At 28.3% G+C, this 27,479-nt stretch overlaps 1 protein-coding gene across 1 annotated transcript in view; it reads right to left on the reverse strand.

Moving 5' to 3' along the window:
- The window catches only part of Nup188 (nuclear pore complex protein Nup188), a 97,870-nt gene that overhangs the window by 54,952 nt on the left and 15,439 nt on the right, over positions 1-27,479 (reverse strand). Inside the window, exons 10-24 of the mRNA XM_087160578.1 lie at positions 25,380-25,427; positions 24,212-24,298; positions 23,746-23,822; positions 23,556-23,627; positions 19,513-19,555; positions 18,411-18,611; positions 17,533-17,622; positions 14,290-14,355; positions 13,070-13,192; positions 12,122-12,251; positions 10,903-10,953; positions 8,529-8,633; positions 8,324-8,450; positions 6,944-7,108; positions 1,190-1,301 (exon numbers count right to left, since the gene is read on the reverse strand). Coding sequence (XP_087016704.1) covers positions 1,190-1,301; positions 6,944-7,108; positions 8,324-8,450; positions 8,529-8,633; positions 10,903-10,953; positions 12,122-12,251; positions 13,070-13,192; positions 14,290-14,355; positions 17,533-17,622; positions 18,411-18,611; positions 19,513-19,555; positions 23,556-23,627; positions 23,746-23,822; positions 24,212-24,298; positions 25,380-25,427 — 1,497 coding nt within the window. The remainder of the gene's footprint in view (positions 1-1,189; positions 1,302-6,943; positions 7,109-8,323; positions 8,451-8,528; positions 8,634-10,902; positions 10,954-12,121; positions 12,252-13,069; positions 13,193-14,289; positions 14,356-17,532; positions 17,623-18,410; positions 18,612-19,512; positions 19,556-23,555; positions 23,628-23,745; positions 23,823-24,211; positions 24,299-25,379; positions 25,428-27,479) is intronic.

Here is a 27,479-nt window from a genome sequence, read left to right on the forward strand (position 1 = left end):
AAGGCTATGGAGTTGAACATATTGTAAGGCATTTTTCAAAATATGATAAACATTATAAGGTTCATTTCTAAAATGAAAAATTCTAAGAAAGGTAGAAATAACAGTGCTTATACTGATAATTTGGTAATAATTTCATGGAGAAAAAAAGCATTGTTGGAAGCAGGTACTGCTCTTAAGAATGCTTCAGAAAAAATGCATCGAGCTGTTAACGATGACAAAACCAAAACATGCCAATTATTAAAACATCTGAAAATTAAAAATTTTTAGAAACCGGAAATTCCAAATTCGAACTTGTTGACAATTTCACTGATCTCGGTTCAAACATTAATTCCTTAAACGACAGAAATAAAAAGACGCATTATAGCAGCTAATCAATGCCTTCATGGCTTAAGAACATTTCTTAAGTCAAAATTAATTGAAAGACGAACAAAAATAATGTTATATAAAACAATCATTAGACCTGTCTTAACTAACTTTAACTAAATCACAAGCAGACCTGCCTTGCTGTTTTAGAGAAAAAAATTTTGGTGCTATAAATATGGATGGCTTATGGAGAGGATATAATTTTGAATTATATAAGCTATTCAAGGAAGTTGATGTCAACAAATACATAGAAATAAGTAACTTAAAGCTTGCGGATAACACCTGTCGAATGGACTCTTCTTCCTTGACATTTAAGATCTTTAATTAAAAACCGATGGGAACTAGAGTTAGAGGTAGGCCTAAGATCAGATTCTTGACTGTTTGGAAGAGGATTTTAAAATCTTAAGAATACTAACAGGAAAACAAGGCTCGGGCACACAAAGGGCTGTCATGCCAATAGAAGAAATAAAGTAATTTTCAAAATATTATAAAATAATATTTTTAAATAAATAAATATACATGGGGTGCATGAAAAAAGAGGCAATCAAGTGGCAGATTTTTTAATCACCATTTGTTGCAGTAAGTTGCTCTGTCACGGTCAATTTTCTTCAAACGGTCTTTCAAAACGGTCAATTTTGGTCTATATTTCGTAAAATACTTTTTCTACCATTTCTAAAAACATTATTTTAACGCTGTTTATAGAACTTCATATAAAAGTACATATACACATTTCATACATATAAAAGTTAAACATAAGACTAAATGCTAAATAAATGTCTGTTTTTGGTACATACAAATATCAACATAATAAATAAATTTTGTTTACCTGAGAAACATTTGAAATGAGATTCAAAAATGAGAGACAGACAGAATATTCTCCAGAAACACATTCCTTAGAAGCAATAAATTGACCAAGAATGCTGACATTCATACAAGAACTATTGGTAGAGAAAAAATCAATAATTTTAATAAATATAGTACAGTAAGAGTCCATTATAACAGTAATTTCTATTAGCAGATGAATTGTCCTTTTAGCAAACTTGCTGTTTTAAGAACACAATATAATGTTAAAACAGCACTATAAAAATTCACTCAAGTGTAATAGCATGCAAAAGCTTTTGACTTCCTTGATAATAATAAATGTTAATTTCAATAGTAAGCTGTAAAACAGAATAAATGGTTAAGGGGAAAAAAAAGCACATTAATTTGAATTATGCAGTACATTTCTAAGAATAGCAACAAATTGTTATTTTTCGTAGAACTAAAGATAATTTGGTTGGTGGTTGCCCACACATTTGCTTTACAAACACTAAATGTTAAGAATGTAAAATACAGTGCACTCTCGATTATCCGGGTTAATCATCAGGACGGGTCACACGGATAATCCGAAAACTCCTTTTTATTAAAGAAAAAATGAACATCAGTACAAAAAATATAAAAATTACTTACATTTGCATGCTGTATAACATCAAACTAGGAATTTAACATTTACTGCTTAGAAAAATGTGTAATGCGTCTTTGCTTCTGCTGTTTGTTCATCTCTTGCCGTATATCGACACATATTTTACGTACCGTGGTAATGTCACCGTAATCAAATCCAGGGTTCCCACTCTTTTATCAAAGCAAAAATTAAGCACTTTTAAGGACTGTTATCAAAAAAATTAAGGACTTTTTTTGTAGAAATTAAGGACCTTAAAAATGATTATTTATCATCAAATAAAACATCATAGATTAATAATAATAGATTAAAAAAATGGAATAGCTTTTCTTCAAATCAGTCATCCTTTACAAAATTTAAAAAAAAAAAACTAAAAGAAATGTTTAATACAAATAATCTGTATTTAATTAATATTAAATTGCATTTAATCACCTCACATAGCTTTTAAGAATATAAAGAAAAACTCAAAGAATTCAGATTAAACATTAAAATTTTCTATTTTAAAAATAGAAAGAAATTGTGTAAGCAGATAGAAATATATAAATTAAGATGGTAAATTCATTAAATTAATAAAAATATTATTTTGAGTGACTAATACTGAACCAAGACAAAAAGAAACTAACAAATATAAGTTTATTGAGGTTAAGACAATTATTTTAAACCAAGTAAAACCTAATTATAATAAGCTAAAGATTTATTAAAATCACAAAATATAAAAAATTTAATTATTAAAATCAGAATATATTCAGTACCTAACAATCAGGAAAAAAGAAATAAATAAACTACAAGGAAAACTTATTAATTAAAATTAAGAATTGAGAAACAGAAATGATAGTTAAAATAAGTGCTAACATAAATATTGAAACACAGGACAAGGCAGGATGTAATGATCAATTGAAATAAAAATGAAAAAATTCCATATCTAAAAATTGAAAATGAAATGAAATAATTCATTAAGTACAAAATTTATTGTGAATGAAGGGGAAAAAACAACAAAACATAGTGGAATCAGAAACATCATTCATAAAAAAAGATGGAATTAGAATTTATCCAATTAAAAAGTATTGTGTCTTGTATAGATATTAAAGAAACTAAAATAATTGATGATAAAAAAAATTTGTTCATAATAAAGCATTGTCTGAAATTATAAAACAATAATTTGTCAAATAAATTAAAGGTAATGAAAATTGGATGCAAATATGGTTTATATATATATATATTACTTATTATAAAATAGGGAATAATGAATAGTGATATGGTCGGATAGACAAATATCTGGCCAAATAAAACGGCCACCTACCCAGTGATCAAACAGCATTTTAAAAAAAAAAAATCCTCAAGAATTTTTATTGTTTATGTAAAAATAGGCCTGGGCATTGTAAGAAATTTTATATCATGATAGATCGTCAGTCAGACATCGCGATTTGACATATGTTTGAAATTTATCAATGAGAGATCTTTAAATCAATCAAAAATAAATTTATAACAAAAGAAAATGCTAATTCTAAAAAAAAATTGATTCTATAACATCAATAGCATTGCTTAATTTCTTCAATTAAAATAAAGATAGATTGACTTAAGACTGTCTTAAGAATTGACTTGCCTTAAAGTAAAAACAAACACAAGCTTTATTTTAATTTTTTTTAAAATTAAAAACGATTTAGATTTTTTAAAAATAATAATAAAACTGTTACAAAATATTTTACATACATTACAAATTAAAAAAAAAAAAAGAAAATGTCCACTTAAATAAAACATTTTTTAAATTATTTGTTGAAAAAAAAATGTGCTTTTGAAACATTGTTAGGCTTTTGTTAATTACTTATTTAAAATAATAAAGTTGTATTGACTAATGGTCAAATGGTTTTAATGTAAGTTTTTTTATTTATTTATTATTATTTTCCTTTCTGAAAATGAAATAGACTAAAGATTTAAATGTTTAAAAATAATACTCACTATCTGACAAATTATTAAACGAACATGTATTGAAGGAATTTTTAAAAAAATATAGATATTCTATATTTAAGAGCACTATTGTTAAATTATTGAAAAGCGTTAAAACATTGCTTAACTTTTTATTTGTTTTAAAAAAATTTTGTCATTTTAACTAACAACCAAATTTAAAAAAAAAAAAAAAGAAAGAAAGAACGCAAACTCTGTTTCAATTTCCTCAAAAATAAAAGCAAGTTAATTAAATGTAGGCTTTGTTCGTTAATTTTTTTTTAACTAAAAGCGACTGAAGATTTATTGGTTTAAAAGCTAATCAAATTATTATACTTAAAAAACTAAACTCAATGGCGCGACAGCACATAGAGGGCCAAGGCCTACTATGCCCATCTTAGTTTTCTTAACCTTGGGCTCTGGGGTGCAACGTGAATTAAATATATTTTTAAAAATAAATTACTTTTTATGGCAAAATATAAATTACTTAAATACAAAATATATAAAATATTAAATTGTATCACTTTTAAAAAAATCAATAAAGAATCTTTTATTTTTTAATTCATGATTTCGTTTCAGTAATATATTAAGTTCAAAATTTTACGAATATGAAAATTTAAGATAACTGCGATTGAGCAACGATCGCCAAGTAACAGTAGGTCTGCTGAAAATAATTGACAACGTTAAATCCAAACAGAAAAAAAGTGACGAAATAATGCGCAACGATCGCTAAGTAGCAGAAGTCTCACTGAAAATAATTTACTTGAAACGTTATATTAAGTCGAAATAAAACATACAGCGAAAGCAAGATAAGTCCCGCTGAAAATAATCTTCAAGAAACATAAAATCCCAAGGTCAAAAACGGCGCATAATAAGGAAACTATTCATCGTGTTCTATATTTCAACGCTGACCCTCACTCGTCGTTATTCAATATCACGAAACGAACATCATCTTCGTAGCTAAAAATGTAATCAACATCTTCGCAGCGAGACGAAATCAAAATAGTCTTTGTCAGCGCGTTGATAGCGTTAGCACAGGCAAGAATCCTTGCAAGTTAAATCGCGAGTGTCTTAAATCAGATTCCTGACGCATCACCTAAAATAAAAGTAATTATATCGGCCTGATGATATGTGCATTACGTCGATAATTCACGATACATCGATTAGGCAAGAATCCTCGCACGTTAAACCACGAGCGTCTTAAATCAGATTCCTGATGCATCACCTAAGATAAAAGTAATTATATCGGTCTGCCGATATGTGCATTAAGTCGATAATTCTCGACACATCGATTTAAAAATGTCTAAGAGTAACGCTCTTTAAAATTGCCGCATCATTTAAAAAAAAAAAAGAAATGGGAAAACCAAACGAAATAAAAACAAAAAATTGTTCTCAATTTTTATAAGAAAAATTTAACGTTGAAAATTACACTTTAAGTGCTTCCCATCGCCGGAGTTTTAGAAAAAATGACGAAAAAGAAGCTCTTTAAAATATGCTATCAAAATAAATATAAAAAAAACACAATTAATCAAAAAAGCAAAAGAGAAACAGAAAATTTTCCTAAATTCTTAAGACAAAACTTGCAACGTAGAAAATCAATTTTCTATTTTACTGGTTATCTAATTATCTGTATAATTTTAAAAGAAAAAGTGGAGATAAAATATATCAGAAACGCTGTTAAAATGACGCGCTATAAAATAAAAAAAACCCAGCAAAAGTGAAAACAGAAAGCAAACATTTCACTCCTTAAAAAAAAGTGTCAATGAGAAAACAACGAAAATGACTTTCCTGATTAAAATTATACTTTGCCGAACATTCGTAATATCCCTAATATTAAAAAAATGGAGTCATTTATAAAATTCAATTTCAGAAGAAAAACTGATACAATGAAAAAAATCCACTTTGCCATGCGACGATCACTAGATGCTGATCCATTCCTTATATTTTTCATCAAGTGTCCATAAATTATTAAAAACACACTTTCTTGGCATTTCTAACATTTCACATTTGAATGAAGTATCAAAGCTACCACGTGTGCTATCAGAAGAATGAATTTCTCGAACCCTATGGATGTAGAAGGTCAATGCAGGTCTTCAGCTGATAAAGTACCTCTAAGTACTGTCTAAAAATAAGTCAAGACCTCTACCCACCTGCAGTATCACGCTCCCCTCTCCTTACACTAAATTTTTTTCTTTCAGAGTGATCCAGAAAGAAATATTTTAATGAAAAAATTAATAAAAGAAAAAAAAACAACAAGGACGTGCTTTCTTCCATTTGTTTGTAACCCCTACCCTCACACGCATTCAAAATATTCTACCCTCAATGCAGGGTCTCATTCTAGGCGAAAGACGTACTTTTTAATTGTGGATATTTTCCCAAGATAAAAAAAAATTGTTCCAACCAACTAGTGATGCTAGAAATTAAGGACCGTGAATCAAATTTAAGTACTTTTAAGGGCCCTTAATTTTCAAAATAAAAACTAAGCAGTTTTTAAGGACTTTTAAGGACCATGGGAACCCTGAAATCCTCGTTCTTCCATATAATCAATTTAATAAAGTTTCCACAGATTGTAGAGCAGCAGAGTCAGGAATTGTATTTCCCTCATTTATTACATCTTCTGCATCATCACTATTTGATTTAACAACACAGTTAGTAAAAATTTACTCATCTGTTAAATACTGGAAGTCAAGCTCACATACATCACTTTGAAACAAATTTTCCTCATCAAGAAAACTTCGATTTATTTTCCTTGTTCAAAAATAATGTTATCGTATTCTTCAATATCTGAAGAAGATTGTTCATCAAGTGATCTTTCTCCACGATCGTGATAACGATTTTACCTTTGACCATGATATTCCATATACTGCATCCAATAATGAATATTGATTTCAAAAATTTGGTAGTGTTATAACTTCATGAATCACTATTGCAGCGATTATTATCAATAAAAACATTAGATTCATATTCTGTTAATAAATGGCGAGACTGATTTGACAAGATATATTTTACATGCATCATAATCTTGAAAATGTTTCTCTTTAAAAAAATATTTTGTGACTCCGAAAGGAGCATGGATAAACCGCAAACCGGATAATCCGCGCACGGATAATCGAGAGTGTACTGTAGTTAAATGATACACATTTTTTTCTTTGATGCATTGATAACAAAGATAAAATTTTTTTAAACTATTAACTTACTTACCCAATCAATTCTAATGTGTTTTTGGGTGTATGAGACAAAAAAGGAAGAAGGCGAATCTGAGAAAGCTGTTGCCATACATCTGATATTTCATCTTTTGATAATGAGGCAGCTATATTTATGCAAATTGATATAAATTCCAGAGGTGTAAATGGAGTGTTTATGCATCTATAAAGAAAGAAATTTTACTATTAAAAAAATAAGTAAAAAAATATATATAAATAAAAAAATATATAAATAAGTGAAATTAAAAAAATTACAGAAAAAATCCTTTAATCTCTGACTCAAAATTTTACATCTAGAATAGCAATATCTATTTAAACAATGATTTCTATTTAATTTTAGGAATAAAATTTCGAGAAAATTTCAGCTTTTCAAGAAAAAAAAACGTAAATAAATAAAATAAAAAATATAATTATAATCAACAATATTCCAGATCAAAGGTGTTCTACATGGCAATTTTCATTCACTTTGGTTTTTATTTCATAAACCTTGGTTTTTATAAAAATTGTTTGCTAAAATTCAAATGCCTTAGTGATGGATTTGTTTTTTTAAAATGTATTTTGACTCTTACACTAATTCAAAAATTGTATTTAATTTGTTAAACAACACACACACACACACAAAGGAACACTAAGAATATTTTTTGATCTAGTGAACTGATCTTTACTAGATAAGATTTAATCATAAGGGTTTAAAGAATTAAAGGCATGATTGGATTTTCACATACTAAGACTCAATCTATGATTTTAGGGGGTGACCTCAAGTATGCAAATTAGTTAGTGCAGACTATGTCTTAAAATCATACACAAAAGCATATTTTCTCTCAATAAACATGCCCTTCTTTAAACAGACTTTGATTCTTGACCCTCCAAATATGGACGGCAGCCGCTATCTAGGAAATAATGTTAGTCTGAAAAGCCTAAATCTTTCAAAGTTACTCACACTTTCTGCGTATTTCACCATACCTTGAGAACTTTTTAAGCAAACTGAAAATTTTTCGTCTCAATTAATATATTCATGATTATTTATATTATTTATTGATAGTAAATTTTTTTGCCTCATACTATAGGATGCAATTTAATGTGGCAAAATACAAAATTTGAATGAAATCAGTCAAATAGTTCTTGAGAATTCAATTTTTTAAACATTAAAATTTGTCACTTATGTATAACTTTCAAAAAAAAAAAAAAATTAAAATAGAATAAATAAGAGCATTTTTCCTTAAGCTATGCTAATTTGTTAGAGATAAATAAAGGAAACATCCAAATTAGTTATGATTTTAACTCATAGTCTATCTAAAATTAGCTAATCTATATCCTGGTTTAAGTTTAACAATTTAGGATTTAAACAAACAGGAATTATATTGTTATTAAAGCTCACCTCTGTAAAAATGAAAACAGAATATTTATGAGATGTGTAAAATTGTAGCTCAGCTGAATGTCCATTTTAAGGATGTTGTCCACAAGTTTTGCAACAGCTGTCATTTTCATGATACTTTCTGGTGACACTGAAAATTAAAACTTATTGTGAGAATAATATAAGAAAAAATCATATTTGCATGATAGTCGCTAAAATAAATCATCACCTGAACTGAATGATATTTCTTGTAACAGTGTGAATATCTCTCTTAAACATATCTGCCAACCATTCAGAAGAACTTTCCACTGAATAACTGAACAACCTTCCTTACCTATCATAAACATAAAAAATTAATCTTCAAAAGTAATAACAAAAAGAATAATAAAGAAAGGCTGTGATCAATCTACATATTAACAACCAATATACAGTCGATGCTCGAAATAATGACCTTTGAGGTTCAAACAAAACGTGACGTAATAACGCGAATACGACAAAATTGGACAGATTCTGTCATTTTGGAAATATCTCAAAATTTGTTAAAAAAATGAACGTTGTATATATAAACAAAATTTATGTTCCAATATATAAACAAAATTTTTAGATACAGGATTTTCAAACTTTGATATCTCAAAAACCTTGCTATGTCAAAAAAATATTTCCTCCCTTGACATTATATATCCACCTACAGTTGATTTGAATTCCTATGTCAAAGTTTTTTTTATTATTTTTTTTTATCAAAACCTTATGTCAAAATTTTTTTGAAAAAATCTGAATGTAAAATTATTGTACACCAATTCTTTTTTATTTAATGCATAAATATTTTTGTCTTACTTTTAAAAATAAAATGATTTTTGTTGTATTTAGACTTATGGCCAAATGTCATTACATTTCATGTCATTATTGTTATGTTTCAAGACTCAATATTTAAGAGTAATATTTTAAAATATATTTTACACTTTTTAGAACATATTTAGTTCTGAACTTGTTATCTTGAAAACTCACATCTCAAATTTTTATTTAGCGTTCTTTCAACTTTGAGAAATCAAGAGTATACTGTATATTGGAAAAACAAATATATATAGTGAGAAGACATATTGTGAGTGCACATAAATAACTCATAGCTAAAAAAATACTTGACTAATTTTAGCAAAGAAATGTTTAAAAATGTTATGTAATTAAGAGAAAAGTTGGTAATAACGCAACTTTGGTTTTCTATATTAATGTATACAAGAATGCATCCTTTAAAATAATATTTCATAAGTGAAAAATACATTTAAAATAATATACTGCTTCGTCACTGCCGTTTTTGATAAGAAAAAAAAAACACGTCTAGACAACTGTAAAAAACATGTCTAGACAACTGTAAAAAACATGTCTAGACAACTGCAAAAACCACATATTTTAACTAGTAGAGAAACCACACAAGTGGACTGAGATTTTACAAAAAAGAGAAAATATGATTTTAAAACGTGAAAAGTATGATCGACAAATTCGTCAAACCTTTGAAAAGAAAGTTACATCGATTCAAAATGGCTATAAGTTAAGACAACCTAGAATTTAGGGGGGGTCATTTTACTCCTTCATTCGAGGTGTTCTACATTTATTAAACGATAATGTTACCATGAATGACTGAAACCAAGAGAATGTTGATTTTTACCGGAGAATGTCAACAATCACATCATCTTGGTGAATGTCTAAAATATTTGTTATATCTGATTTGATATCAATTTATTTATTGATATTATTATATTTATTTGATATTTCACCATCTGCTCAGAATAGATTAGGATAAGCGTAAGTGTTCTAAGTATCGGTTAAATGCAAACTAGACAGTGGGACTTGACCTAAAAAAACACTGATGTACATCATACTGGGCAGTGGCACTTATCTAGACTAAGTACATAGTTCAGACATTTACCAAAGCCACCATGCGATTGAAAACAACCACCAGTATTAGTCATTCACAGTAGCAATAATATCAAAAGAAATAATGGTTCAAATAACATTTTTGAAACTTTTTCTAAATCAGATGATGTAATTTCAGTGGATATTTTGGAATAACGGTTTAGTGTGGACGTTCTAATGGACAGTAAAACAACATTGCTGTCAATGGAACAGCAAATGAAACTTCGGTTGCTAAAATGGAAAGGTGGCTCTGATAGGAGGATATATCAAAAAGCATAGTTTGTGTTAACAAGTGAAATTAAGTACAATTTGTAGCAAAAGAACAAAAAAATAATTTTTTTAGAATCAACTGCTTCAGTACTCCAGTGTTATAAGAGCATCCAAAAAACTTGATTGATACAGATTAAAACATTACCAAATTCTTGAAAAATCAACTAATGTGTTAGTGTGTATAATATAAATAAAAAAGCACTCTAATTATTGATATGCATTAGAAATGAAAGAATAGCATGAATGAAAAGCAATGCAATTGAAATAGTGGAAGATAATACAATTAAGAACAGTTATTAAAATAAACTAATATAAATTAAAAGAATAAAATAGGACAATAATATTTAACAAAAATATCCAAGAATAATTAGATGGAAAAATTTTTTTTGAAAAAGTGCAAAAACAAAATGTATTAGAAAAATTACCCTTATCTTTGGTAACCAGGCCATAAGTTCCTTTTGGTATTACAAGATTGTCTAAAAAATAGAGAACAAAAAAGAAAGAAATACATTTTATGAAAAAATTTCATTAGTTCATGGATTTTATAGTGATAAAAACAGTCTTTGATAAATTATATATAATTTACAAACAAAAAACTTTTATTTTCCGGTTGAGATTTAGAATAAAATATCTTATGAATGAAATTCTATAGCAAATACTGATATTTATCCTTTCAGTTTTCATCAGTATGAAACACTGTTAACTACCAAACATTGATTGAATATGCTTGCTGATTTTAAATACTTCTCATTCCTTTTGTCATGATAAAATGTAAAAATAAAGAGCTTGTGTGTGTTTCTCTCTTACAACTTCAAAAGCACTTGTGTTACCCTCCTGAATTTTGGTGAGTGGGTGTAAGGGGATATCCCACTCTTAGATCTTAAAATTTATTTAAAAATTTCAGTAAGTTCAGATGGGAGGAACATTTTAAAAATTAATTTTTCAAACAGGTTTTACAAAAGTCATTGTTATTAAAACTTTAGATGATTGTTTTTTCTTCTTCAAATATTAAAATAATTTGTTTTTTTAGCTCATAGTTCAATCAAATCAAATGAGCCTTAATAGTCGGACAACAGATAGACAATATCTAGAATACAGTGAAACCTCCAGGAAAGACCACCTCTATTTATGACAAAGTTTGGGAGGCACAGAATTTTATCCATAGACTTTGTGTTGAAGAAAAACTTTAGGACAGACCATTAAAACCTTTCCTCGCGACCAGGCAAACATCTGCATCAAATATAAAAAAAGTTGAATAAGGAAACACAAAAAAAAAAATATGAAAACAAAATTTAACAAAACAAATAAGTAGATCAAAATAGATTCAAATTTGTGTAAGGCTCTTACTTGGAGAGCTTTTTAACGATACAAGCTCCCGTTGCAGCCAGAGAGCACAAAACATGATACTATCAATGATTTACTTTTAGAATTGAAAGTTAAATTTTAAAAAAGAAGAAGTTATTTAGAAGTTATCAGTTGAGGAAAATTATGTAACTTTGATAAGAATTTTGAAGTCAATAAAGGTAACCTCTAAGAATGACCCACCTCCACCAACAACCATTTTGCTGTGGAACAGAGAGTAGTCGTGTCCTAGAGGCTTCACAGTACTATAATATAAATTAAAACACTCTAAACCATACTAACTATCTCCATAGAGCACTCGATTACTGGTTAGTTGTAAAACATTTTGTTCTTGCGTTACAGCAATATCTCGTCCATCTACATTCTCTAAATACTCAGCATAAACAGGAATGCATTTCAGAAGTTCAACAACCTGACATAAGAAACAAAATGGAAAAATCTGAGTTTTTAAAATTATAATATTTGAAAGATATTTTGTAAATATTAAAAGTTTCATGCAAATAGTTTTCTCTTGATTGTTTTAAAATTGATTTTAAGAAAACTTATTTTTAAGACTTCAGTCAAATCCACAACTTCTTATTACACAAATAAATTAAATTGCCTTCCTTATTTTTAAAGACAAGAAAGAACAGGTAAATATAGAAACTAAAGTAAAGATTTTACTATTCTAAACGTGCATGAGTCGACAAATTCCAAACAATTTGACAAATTACAGATATTTAAGCAGTATAAAGCTTAATTTCTAATATTACCCTATTAATAGGGAAAACAATTGACACACTTTAATAAAAATAAAAATTATAGAAATAGACGCTTATCAAAAAATATAATACAAGTAAAACTATAATAGCTGTCTTAAAAATTATTAAAAAAAAATATATCGATTAAAAGAATTTGCTCTTAATAAGTTTGAGCTGAAAATTTCAGTTTTAAAATTAAACTGTAGTAAATTGCAAAAATGACACATTACAATATCAAAACGTTAAAGAAAAACAGCAGTTTTTACACAGTGACAGCTTTTCAGTAAATACTCAAACTATGTGCTTCAAAAATGTTGTTACAGACATCGTATAAAGTGTTTATTTTAATATTTAAACTAGACTATATCTTATGTCACTTTAATTAGATATATTGGATTAATCTAAAATACTAAATGTATTAAAACAAAAATGAAGCAAATAGATGTAAAAACATTTTTTATTTTTAGAAGTAATTAGATTTAAAATTTACCTTTAGGCAACTTTCTTTGTTAGCAAGACTCAAAGATGCACAAAGCTCAAGAACGGGACAAAATTCTAGAGGAAACATTTCTGCATAATAATTGAAAAGCTCTCTAATTCCACTATCCTCACCCTTTTCCATAAAAAAAAATATATATATATATATAAATGACAGAAAAAAATAAATTTAAAAAAAATTTATGAGAGAAAAAAGCATAAATTAAAGAATTTTTCATTGAAAATAACATAGTTTTTAATTATCAAGTTGCCCAGTAGCAGCATATTTAACAGTAATTACTTTTTAAAACATCCAACCACATTTAATCTCATATCTCATCCCTGTAATGGTGACCTGAACATGATCAAACATATGAAGGTCTGTATGCCTGCCCAGACAATCTTACCAACTTGACCACAGTGGTCCTTTTCAACAACGTTAGTGAGATGATATCAACGCCCGGGTTCTCCCTAGATGAGAGCATGTCTTGAGCAGCTGACCAGACTCAATCGTTATTCATCACCGAAGAAAATCGGTCCCTAATCATCGTTGATCAGAGACAAAGGTTCTCCACACCATGCTAGACTGTTCTTTTTGTGGTTCACAGTCAAAGAGATGCAGATTACAGGCCACCTGCATTCATCTCTGAGCAACTGTTATCTGTGAAATGGGTGTTCCAGTTGCATTATGCAGGTCGTTACTATCACAGACCTATGTCTTTTGGCTAGATGTATCAAATATACGTCTTGAGACTATGTTGTTGCATTTTTATGGTTAGTCTGGTCATTGTGAACTGTTTCCACAAAGTAGATACCCCATTTCTCAAAACCCCGTGGCCCTTACAACAGGTACCACATTTCTCAATGATTGGCTTGCCTTGAGTCTTCCAACTATCCGGCATCGTCTTGAACCAGCATTACTAGCGATGGATAAACAAAAAAAAATTCAAAAATGGGCTGGCAACCTTACGCTGCAAATATTGGGCTTTTGGTTCCTCTAAGCAAACACGACACTGCTTTACAACGTCACATTCAATGGCAGAACAGAGATGCTTATGAAAAGCTTAGCTATATTCTGATACCTTTAGTATAGGTGTTACATATTTTGATCTTGTTTTTTATTTAATAAAAAAGTTCTTTCTAAATGTTTTTAACTATGCATTAAAAGCTTTTATTTAGAGGTGAAAATTTAGTTTGGTGACTGTAATGTGAAAAAACAAACTTATACACTACCTTTTTCCAAAAATCATTTGCAACTAATGGGTGTTTCAAAGTTTCTTTAGCAATAGTAAACAAAGGCTGAAAAAAATGAAAAAAGAATTATACTTACTCATTAAATAAGAAAGAGTAAATAGTTACATTAAAACATAACAATACATTATTATGTTTTAATGTACATAAAATTAACAAATTATACATACAATCATTAAACTATAAATAATACATTATAAAATACAAAAAATTAAAATAAAAAATAGCACATTACCATGCTCGTCTTAAGTATGTAATGTAAAACCCAGTCGACACTCAATATAAAGAGGGAAAAAAAAACAGTAGACTCGCACTAAAAATTCACTCAATATAACGGAACACATGTTCTGGGCAAAAACGGATGTTGTATATTTAAGATCATTATACAGTGAGTGCCATAAATACTAACTCATACTTTTTTCTCATACCAAGTTTTAATAAACCATTTTACATTAAAAAATCAGTAATTAAACAGAAAAAAATCATAATAATGCAACATTTTTTTCTATATTATTATTATATATGTAAAAATATGCTTTAAAATAATACAATCATACATAGAAAATGAATTAAAGATATGCCAATATTTAAAACTAAATAAAATTACTACCATTAATAATAAAACCATACCAATATTAATAATATATAAAATCATTTATGCACAGATAATTTTAGAAAGGGATTGTGGGACACACAACCTTGTTTGGCTTTTTCTCTTTGTTTATTTCTACATGGTTTTGTAAACTACGATATCTTTAATATGGTATCATTACAATACATAAATTTTGAATTTCTGTAATCACTGTTTTAACTGCTGGATTCACAACTATTCTATCATAAGTCCACTTCATTTTTGGAACGTTTTTTACATTGGTTTCTCATATTTTTAACTACATACAACCCACAATGTTATTAGGACACTGGAACTTCGAATTTCAGTAACGCCTATTTAACAATGTATTCGAAAATCACTTTTTGATGCGCCTGATTCCACAGTAATTTTATGTTTTGTAATTTGTCATCCCTTTGTAACTGTTAATGTTTTGTAACATTTTTACATTTTGAAACCTTTTGGTCTTAAAAACTAAAAAACCCTAGTAAGAATAAGGTTAGCATGGGAAAAACTTTTCGTGAAGGCCAAGATCCACCCAGGGCTGTCAAACCATTGATGAATTTTTTTTTTTTTTGGCCTCTTCAACTTGCTTCTCCAAATTTGAAATTTTAAACATGATATTATTACAACATGATATGTCGAATTAGAAGGTATTACTTCTGGACTTGTTTTATTTACACTTATTCTGAAGTAAATTCTCGTCATTTATACATTTTTTGTTGGTGCTTCACACATGGCTTTTCCAATTTCAATGTTTTTAATACAATGTTATATTATGACAATAGTGATTCTGCTATACTTTGGAAACTATGGGTTTTAGGACACAGGATTTCCATATTTATAGGTCCCTTCCTACAAAAAGCAAAATTAAAATATGAATTCTCTACCTCTTTATCCATCAATCAATGTACACATTTAAAATTCTTTTCTTTATTGATAGAAAAAACAAAAATTTCAAAACAAGAAGAGTTTTGGATAATTAAGTCTCTTAAAAATGATTGATCAAACCCCTGTATTTAGTAAAAGGAACAATGAAATTTAAGCAATAGAAAAAAATTAAAAAAGATAGAAAAGAGATTTATAAGAAAAAGACTTTTGTTCATATGCATTTCAAGTTTGGTTATAATTTTGCTTTACATTTATAGGCACACTATTTTTTTTCAATGTCAGAGAATTAACTGTCCTAAAGGGTATATCATAACTTATTATTCAGATTCCCTCAACGATCTTTGGCATATTTGACCCATTATAATGCTTAAGCAGAATTACTGGACAAATGAATTTCGTTATTTTAGTAATAACTACTTAACACACTCTATTTGATGTAAAAAAAAAACACGCCTAACTAAACATGATAGTCGTCATTTTTGGGAAAAAGTAAAATTGCTTGCTGTTTTGGAGCAACAAAACTGATTTTTGAGCACAGTTTTGACACCAAAGTTGTGCTTTTTGTTGCTCAATGAATATTATTACAGTTTTGGAATAGTTTGGTGCAATTTTTAGAAAAAATGGAGCAATTTAAGCTGTTCCAACCCTGTGTGTTGCAGACACCCTTTTCCTCTCTGTTCTTCGACACACTCTATTGATCCAACAATGAACTTTGCTATGACTGCATATTGCAAAAAAAGTTCATGTAAATACCTGGGGAGGGGGAGAGATTCTACTTTAAATTACTGCAGTCTATTCTTTTAAGAACTGAACTTGTTTTGCAGAATGTTGGGGGAAAATACTGCTGCTTGGTGCATCATCTTTTTTTTTTTTTCTTCCTGTTTAATGAAATTCGTGAAATTTGCAGCTTATTCATTTAATGTTCAGAACAGAATCCTTTTAAAACAATAAATAAAAAATAAAATAGTTTAAACAAAACAAATAGTAAAAGCATAAAATAGTTTAGAACATGTTTCTATGATATTTTGATGTATAATTGAATTTCTTTTTTTTTTTTTTTTTCAAAGATCAGTTAAAAATCATTACATTTCTTTAGTTGAATATGGTGTAAATTTCTGAAATATAAAAATTATTCTTATTTATTTTCATTTTTTTGGCCTGCTCAGTTATGTTTTGAAGTTGGTTTATTCTTGAGAAAAATATCAGGGCTCCCACTCAATTTCAGAAAAAAATTCGAGGACTTTTCCAAACATTTTAGGTAAATTTCAATGAAAATTCAGACTATATTTTATCAATGCCATGCATAATTTTTCATTAGAATACTTTTTTATTTTTAATACCAAATATTAGATTTTGTCAACAAAAAAATATCATTGAATGAGGATAAAAACATGCCAGTTTGACTAAAATGTGAAATATTTAGAAATAATCATCATAATGTTACCATTTAAAAACGAAATGTGAAATATTTACAAATAATCATAATAATGTTACCATTTAAACTCGAATTTCAATAACTGATTATTGTTACTGTCAATAAAACTAGTTATTTTCAAACTATAATATAGGAATTTTCCTTGACTTTAGAGTTAAAATAAAATTCCCTGTCAATTTTAGTTTTTCCCTGCTCTCCGTGACCTGTAGGAACTCTGAATATATTAACATTTTTCATTTTAAAAATAAATAAAAATAAGCAATAAATATAGCTATTTATAAATAATTACCGTAATTGGTCCCAAATATTGCAGTTCAAAGAGTGATAAAATTGCAGATAACAAATTGTAGACAATGTTATTAGATATCTCTGATATTATCTGAAAATAAACAAAATCAATGGGTATATACTGTTTATATGAAAATGATTGTAAAATAAATAAATGAAATAAAATGATCTACAGTAAGACCCTTTTTTAATTTGAACTGAGAAGGGAAGGGTAAAAATTAAAATTCAAAAACAGGCGCTCATTAAAAAAATAATAATAACAATAAATATAACATTAATCAGACTAAATACAATATTTTAAAAAAAATTACTTCAAAATTTTCGTAAATTTTAATGATGACCTACACACTTAGTTACCAATAATGTTTTTAAAATTATAAATTGATACATCATAAACACATAATTTACATACATTTATGTAAGTGAATAATCTCCCTATAGATTCATTTAAAATATTTCCTGATAAATGTTTTAGTTGGTCTAAATTTACATCATTAACAACAATCTTTAATATCATCAATAGCTTAAAATAAGTTATTTTTAACATTAAAACTCAAAAGGGTACATATTGAATCATTATATACTCATCTTGAAATACTTATTAATTCTTCAATCATAATTTCTAAAAATTGGGAGGGAATAGACTCCTAACAATTGAAAAAAAAAATTTTCACTGCAGATTTCGAATCCACAAAGAAAATTTTGCAAAGGTTTGAATTATAGATAAAAATTTAACATTATAAATAAGAAATTCATGGGAAAATAACATTAGTTCAAATTACCGAGTATTTTGTATTATCTGTGTACAAATTAAAAGGAGTTCACTGTATCAAGTATATTCATAATTCATTCAAAAAGCCGTAAATGTGAAATACTTACCCCAGTTGTAGAGAAAACGTTAGCCGTTAGTGCAGATGTCAAATAATCAAAAACATTCAACTGGAGGGCAAGCTTTCCCAATTTATTACAATGGGCAATCAGGTCAGGATTAGCTGATGAGTGAGCTATAAGTAACCACGCCATCAAAATGGGAGAATGAGCTTGATGGCAACCAAGACGCAAGATAGACTCAGTTAAATTCTATATTTTAAAAAAAGTAAAGGCTGTTTGCAATCGTGAAGGAAATCATCATGAAATATACAGAACTAAAGTAATTACCGTATATATCTGAATAAAAGCCCAGAATTTTTGAAAAATTAAGTGTAGGTGGTAGGCTTATAATCAGATGTGCAAAATTTCATATGAATAACCAACAAAATTACTTTTCTGTTGATTCAACATTAGTGATAAATCAAAAAATAGAGCTAAACGACACATACAAAATGTATAAGTATACAAAATAACAGTTACAAATTAAACTTCTAGAAAGAACACTCAAATAGGAAATGCACCTCGTGTAGTTTAATCATCTGTAGCTTAAAATTTCTCCACATAAAAAAACAAATATTTAAACCAGCAGATGAAAAGGATAATTTAAACATGAAGCCTACAGAATTTAGATAGCTCTTGGTATTAGCCTATGATTTTGTTTGACTTTTTGCCAAGTTGAAAATTTGTAACCTGATGATGTACTACCGGATTGGTAAATTGAGGGGTTTGAAAAAAAAGAGGGGGAGGGGGCACAAAAGTAAGAAAGGAAGAATTTAATGGAAGTTTCAAAGGGTTTCTATTTCAAAACAAAGGTACACAAATAAACTAAGATGGCTAGATAGTCAGAATGGGAAGTTGAAAGTTACTGTAAAGATAGTGCACATTATATTGTTAACATCAGGTTTCATTTGAATTTTGGGTGAATTTTCAAAGAAAAAGCATACAATTACCTTACATACAGACGGGTTGATATTCAGAAATATGAAGTAGTCATCAAAATAATTAACTGCATAGATTAATTACAAACATATAACAATCAAGGACAAAATAAATAATATGACACACATAATTATACTAAAAAATCAAAGAAAAATAATCCTTTGCATATTACCATCAAAGCCTTCTCATTTTTCAATAAATAGTGATCAGCTATCCTAAGAATTGAGAAAATAAAAAGTAATAAACTCATGTAGATATTTATGCAATTATAAATTTAAATAAAAATAAATTTATTATCACAATTTATTACAAAAGTCAATGAAGAGTAATTCTGAAGCATTTTCGAGAACACACTTTAAGAGAATAGAAATGATTATAATCGAGAAGAAAAATAAAACCCTAAATGATAAAATTTCTCCTAAACACAAGGTGTTCTGACATAAGTAAAAATTAAAAACAGTTAAATTGTGAGTTAAAATAATCCTTTTCAATAACATGAAAAGAAATCAAACAAAGAAGAAAGATAAAGCACTAACATAATAAAAAATATTACTTTAAATAGACCTAAAAAAAAAAAAAGTTCTACGAAACAAAAAGCAATTAAATACATTTTAATGAAGGTAAAAAAAGTTGCAGGGCAACACATTTGGTGGGAAGGGGAGAGAAACTTAAATATTGTTGTTAATACAAATAAATTATTATTTTTAATGCAGATTTTGACTCTTAGTTGAATAAGACCAAGTGGCCGTTCAGGAGGTTAAAACTAATAAATTAAAAGATATACTGGTTTTACATATAAAATGAATACAATTTGCATTGTACCTATTCCCGCTCTGACAATGCTATCTATGCAAGCAAAGAACTGTTTCAAATTGTTATATTCATGCCTAATCGAATGAGAATAAAGAAGAAAAGGAGCTAATATTTCAAAATTTGCAGAAGTTTATAAGTATAATTAAAAATCGCTCATTTTGAACATAAAAACCTTAACAACTTTGGAATTATTCGTTCTATTGACTTATGTTTAGCTACAATCAATTGGGGAAAAAAAATTACTAACAATACCTCACTAGTCTAGATCGCAATATTTAAGTTTCTGCCACTTTTTGGCTCATGCCAAAACATGTGCGAAGTCTAGCACCTTTGAACCAATTCCAAATAAGAACACTTAATACAGTCAAACCCCGCTATAGTGAACCTTTAAGGGAACGAAATTTTGGTTCACTATAACCGAGAGTTCACTATATTCATTATGCGGGCTATTTAACTAAGGGTTTCCAAATTCCTCCCTTTTATTACACGTTTTTCAAATAAATGACTGAAAAATATTATGTAGCAGCAAAAAATGTTTTATTTTTTATTACTCTTCGTCCTGCGTACAATTTTTTTTTTTTTTTTTTAATCTTTAGCTGTTGAGCAGTCCTCAACATCAGATATGGAAACATTTTCCGACTCTCAGATAATTTTTCCTGAATTTCTGTTAGTCCACTTTTTAAACCTGTCTAACCTCCCATTCGAGCACATTAAAGTAATCTCATTAAATCGCTTAACAAATTCATCGACATTTGTCCAGATACTGGAAGATTACGGCTTCTTTGAATGCTGAACCACTTCAGTAATGCTTCTTCAATATCCTTGTGGTCTGCTTTTCTAAACTTTTTTCTGCCATTTAAATTTTTTTCATGAGCAGAAATTGTTAATTGCCTATTTTTCCATATGTTACGAACTGTAGATTTGGATGGTTTATATTCCCTGCAAATATCAGCTTGATTACATCCATTTTCAATTTTTCTGATTATGCCCATTTTATCATCAATGGAGAACATTTTACGTTTACTGCTCGCCATAGTTAAATTTGAGACACTTGTCTGCAGGCTTTTTTTAACTGCACTGAGAGCAAAAAGGAGTTGAAATGAGGGCCTTATCAACACATATTAGTGTCCAACTCTTTGACCAATAATGAATAATTACTCATTCCCTCTGACAGAAAATGCATATTGATCCCACTGACACCTTACAGGTACATCATCTGCCTGGGTTGGAAACCTCTACTTGATTTGTTTAGGGATGGGAAAGTAAGATAAAAGAAGCAAACAAGAAAAAAATGCTTATCGCTACCTATAGATGGTTTTAAAAATCGGTATATGTATTTATTTTGAAGTAGAAATTTCAAAATTATTACAAAAAAATGAAGAAAAAAATTAGTCGAAGACAGAAAAAAGTTCGTTATATCCAACTTCATCATTTTTTTGGTTCACTATATTCACAAAAAATAACATTATACGGGTATAGCAAGGCACGGGACCGAAAATTTCGTTCACTATATCCGGGAGTTCACTATAAACCATGTTCACTATAGCGGGGTTTGACTGTAGTTTATTACAGGGTAGAACCTTTATTCAGATCATAAAGTTTTGATGATTTCTAAGCTAGTTTTATTGCATTACATTAAAGTATGAAATTCCGATTACTCTTTCAACTACACTAAATGAAAGAGAACGCATTCAGAAATAGATTTAATCCACTGTCAAGTGAATGTATTTTCTGAAGAGGAACAATAATAAACAATATAAATGATAACTGAAAAATAGAAACCAATAAAATACAATTTCCACGTTTTTTTTTTCCTCGGTATATGAGAAAGTTTTATATTTTATTAAAATTTTAAAAATAGAAAATTTTTTGACAAGAAAAGTTTAAAAATCAACACACAATATCACTTTCTATGCTCATGAAAATGGATGACCTACTGTTTAAAAGTACTAAATAATACGTAAAACATTTGATTACTTAAAGCCTGTACAAATAACTATACTTATACACATTATTATAATATTTCTTTCTTAATATGTATCCATAAAAAATTGTAGGCCTCAGAAGTTCTGTAATTAAATTAATTATTTATATTTTTGAAGGAAATGCAGTGGAAAACCGATTTTACATTTTCCGTCAAACTAGAGCTAAAAAACACACAAAGCAGGATAATGTAAAATTGGTGGAAAAAAAATTTAAGTATTCTTCAAAAATTGATAGTAATGAGATAAGCTATTAGAAAAAAATTTGTAACATTTACATGTTTGCTTTTTAGATATAATCTCAATAGTATAATCCTCTACACTTATTATTTGCAACTTTGCTTTATGGTTTACATCAGTGTTCCCCAAACCCCAGACCGGTACCGGTCCGTGGATCAAATGGTACCGGACCACCCATTTCATTGAAACTGAATTTAAATTCCTAGGTTTATATCCCAAACTAAAAATATCTGCATTTCACTAAAATTTCATTTAATTTTTAAAAAAGACGTCCCCCCGAAAGTAGTGACATAAATTTTTTAATGTTTGTATTGTATCATTGTCTCTGATAACCCTCAGATGGAACAGTCTCATTGCAAAGAAATAAGCTCAGGGTTCTCATTGATTTAACGTTCTAGTAAGTTAAAATGTTAAATCACTTTATATTTATTTTTTGGTGAAACTGTATTTTATTTTTAAGGCATATTTAAATATAATTAAAAAAATTAATAAATCAAAATAATCTAGATTATAAATAATCAATGTCCCCCATCCCCCCTGCGTGCCGCGGTAAAATTATCAAACGTTGACAGGTCCGCGGTGATAAAAAGGTTGGGGAACACTGGTTTACATTAGCAAATGTTTCAGAGTTCTTACACTTTCAAAATCTAGATCAGTTATCCTCTTAATTTTTTTGCTCAACTTCATTGTTTTCATCGCTATCATCGGAAACAGGCATTAAGTTTAAATATTGAATGAATTGAAAAGTATGAGGATGTGTGTTGCAGATAATACATGCGATATCGACTTAAGAAAAATTCAGGTAATCTTCAAGAACCAGCAGAAAATGACACAGTAGGCAGGATAATGCATGAAATGGGCAATGTAAAAAAAAAAACATGGAAAATGTTCCACTGTATTATTAAATTAATTTAAAATTATTATACATGATTAGAAAGTTAAAAAAAAACTTAATTTTTAATAATGTAACACTCATTTTGATTTAATGATATAACACTCATAATTCTCATTTTGTCAAAAATTTTGGGTTATGCTAGTTTTAATATACCAAAAATTGGCTCTACATTTTAATATAAATTTACATGTCTAAGTGTGTAACCCATAAAAATCATAGATGTAAAAAAGGACAAAATAAATAAATAATTAAATAACTAAACTAAATAAAATAAATGAAACTTACATTCCTCTTTCTTTACATTTAAAGAGAAATTCCAATTCAAAGCACTGTATTAAAACAAAGCTTTCAAGGTAACTGAAAAAGAAATTAGAAAGAAAAATACATCTATATTCAAAACTAAAAATACAAAATCATTCAACTTAGGGATTTTTTTTCTGTATACATTATAAGTGGGGTTGAGGACAACACATACCCTATAGAGTCCACTAAATGTTTAGTGTCATCTGATTTGACCATTCGAAAAGACTGTCTTAATCCAAATCCATGACTCTAAAAAATATAAATCAAAACTTTTAATCTTCATTAAAATTAGATCTTTAATCCTTATTTAGGAAAATGTTTAAAAATGATCCAAAAGCTTATTTTAACCTGAATTTGACATAAATTTTACAATATCCTTTTCCTTAAAATTGTATTGAAAACAGGAATTTTTTTTCCACTATAGGAAGATGCAAATGAATAATTTAATTTATTCAACAAATGTCAAGTCTCTATTACTTCTTCCCTTACTTTATCAAAAGGTGTTTTGCAGTATACAATTATGAAACAAAAGCTTATTAGGAATTATTTAATTGTTATTATAAGTGCCATGGATCCTGCTTTGAATCCAGTATAATCACAAGCAATTCTATTCATAATATAGGTTTAACTTTTTTTACCTGAAAAAGGGCAAACATTTTTTCAACATCTTCAACATTATGTTCTACGACTTTGTAGTATAACAACAATAATTGAAGCAGTTCTCCCTAAAAATTATAAATTTTATTTCATGACATATTTCAATTAATGCAGCAGGATTTAATATTTTCAATAAGATACACTATCGTTTAAAATGATGAGCACATACATCACAGATGCTTAAATAATATGAGTTATGCAAGAAAAAGTTTCTGATTTTCAGTTTAATTGTTTCCTGGTTAATTTAACAATATAACCAAGCACAAGCAACTGAACACATACATAGCAAATAATAAGAGTTATGCAAGAAAAAGTTTCTGACATTTAGTTTAATTACTTATGGCACAAGCAACTGAGCACATTCAGATGTTTAAATAATTGCAAGATATATGATAGAATAATATGAGAAATGAACTATATAATACAAAGTTCTGTTTTATGAAAAACCTCATGCTTCAAGGTTTGCAAGATTTTGAACTGTAGTAAAAAATAACATCTATATTAAAAATAATGAACAAAATCTACTAATATCAACAGGGGTCTGTCTAGGTTTTTCTGAGAGGTACCTATTTTGTGAAAATTTAGACATAATTTGTGAAAAATTAAAAATTATATTAAAAGATCAACACAAAAATATGGATTTTCGTTTCTTAAGGGATACAAAAATAAAATTTTAAGAATAAGTATTTTGTGAAACTACCGTTTTTCCTAGTTGAATTTGTGAAGCTACCGCTAAACAGTAGTAACTTCGGCCTGGACAGACCCCTGATCAATATCACATAAAGTCAAATATCAATCTGATAGAAGTTGATATTCAGTTTAATTATATAATACTAATATAAGTAACCAAAGCTAAATATCAACCTGATTTAGCTAAAAAGTACATCATTAATTCATTTAGTTGTGACTTTAGTTTTCTAAGAAAAATATAGAAAATGTATTATCTAACACAATTAAAAAAAATCTAAGACAATATGGCAATCTTCTATTTCAAATCTTACAAAAAAAAGAGAAAAAATAATACAATAAAGAAGAAATTCTGTATTTAATACTAGATACTGTTGAACATTGTTATTGATGTTAAGTGAAACTGTGCTCAACATTTCAGCACTACTTTTAATATAAGAAGTAGAAAACTTAAGTACGTACCTGTTCTTTCAATGTATATGTAACCCAGTGATAAGACAGCAAATCAGTCTGAAATCATAAATACACATTTTTTTTAAAAATATACAATTATAAGAGGTGTAAACTAATTGCAATAATTTTGCATTATAAATAAAAATACCATATTTTAAATTAGAATCCAAATAAATGCTTAAATAAAATTTAATTAAAATTTTTTCTCTTTTGCTTATTTTGTTTATTTATTTACCATTTTAAGTCTTGTATCCTGATTCAAAAATAATAAAAACTAACAATATTAAACATAATACATGTCAGTTTGATGAGTGTTTGAATTGGACGAAGTCTCCTATGTAGTTCAGACTTTTGAATTCCTATTTCATCAAATCACGTCTATGCACATATTGAAAAATGTGAATAGAGTATTTATTTTATAGGAAGAGGAATGAAAATTCCCCAAAATAATGTCATGGAGTTAGGACAGCAACATTTTATATTTATAACCGTCGCCGAACAGTCGAATCTATTTCGGGTATGCCAATACTTATGTTCTCTCTACAGCAAGGGTGCCACTCTAAAAAAATTTCAAGACTGAACTTATTTTTTGACCGAATAATACTATCTAGCGTTGTTTACCAAACTTTTATAAATTTTTAGCTCACTGACACCAAAATTTACCTTTCCTTGATAATAGCCTACATATTAAATCAATCATTTGATCATTTTTTCTAAATTTTTTTTCTTCATTATTTTAGGTTTTTTTACCAAACAAAACAAAAATAACAGCTAACCTTGTATATTTTTTTACAACTATTACTGAACAACCTGAAACCATTCATATCTCTATTTTTCACTTTACCGTTACTTACTTTTTGTTTTAGCACTATAATTTCTTTCCTTTTTAAAAAAATAATCTGGATTTAACTTTGGCCAGCGTGACAATAGGTTAGGGTGGGGGAAGCAAACTCAACCAGATTTAGATTCAGCAATAGTACAAATTTAATTACACAAATAGATGAAGTTCAACCAATCCAATTTGTCAAGACTTTAAGAATAAGATTTAGTGAAGCTGACAAAAAGAAGATAAATAAAAGTCCTGACATTACCATATCATATGTTTTCATTAATATATAATAGTACTTTTTTATTTTGACCAAAATAATTTTTAAATTTCTAATGAGAAAAAAAAAGGAAATTTAATTGATAGAATTTATTAGTCCATTGATTTTTCTCAAGACTGATTTCAGTCCCCAGGACTGAAGAGTTGCACCCATGGTCTACAGCCTTGTAATTTTGAATCCAATACAGAAGATAAGGGAACTCCTGGATCAAGTATTGGGAGAAATTTGCCTCCGTGGAGGACTTTTTGATGAAACTAACCCATATTTTTGTTGCATGGAGGAAAACCACAAAAACCTCTGACGGTTAGAATGATAGCAAGGGGACTCTATCCAATGATCTGCCTACCACTAAAGATATTTTTCTGTGATTGGTGCGAGCCCAGGGTGTGGAATTCTTATCGACCAATAGACGCTGGGATTCGAGTCCGGTTCATCTCATTGGAAGGAGAACGCTCTGAACCCAAAGCTACCATGCCTCTCGGACAGCAACATTGTTGAGAATGTCTATATACATCTTAGAGTGCATGCTTTCAATCACAGGAACTAAGATACTTTGCCCAAGTCATGAAAATTACCCGTACCATTATGCCTCCACTTCTTGAGGTGGGAGTCTAGATACTTTTGACCAGAAAGTGCATAAGTAGTCTGATATTTCGATAAGACATTCATTTACGAAGACATTTATACAGATATCAGATAGATAATTCAAAAAATTATAGCAAAAATACAAGAAAAATGATTTAAAAGTTTTTGTTTCTTAAAATACCAATATTAAAAATTTATGTACTAATAAATAAGTAATAATACACTGGTGTGCAAAACTTAAGCAGCAAGTGGTTTTTCGGCCACAGCCCCCCAACAAAGTATAAGATAGCCATGAAATTGCAGTATAATATGCACGTAATTTAGTAGAATAATTATTTGTATGCAAATTTTAGAAATAAAACGTCGTAGGTGATGTAAGTGTACGTAAACCTTGTGGGTCGGAGTGCGCAGGTCAAAG

This window comes from Parasteatoda tepidariorum, chromosome 4 (genome assembly GCF_982258835.1).
Source record: "Parasteatoda tepidariorum strain Cologne lab strain chromosome 4, Ptep-v5.0, whole genome shotgun sequence".
Taxonomy (NCBI): domain Eukaryota; kingdom Metazoa; phylum Arthropoda; class Arachnida; order Araneae; family Theridiidae; genus Parasteatoda; species Parasteatoda tepidariorum.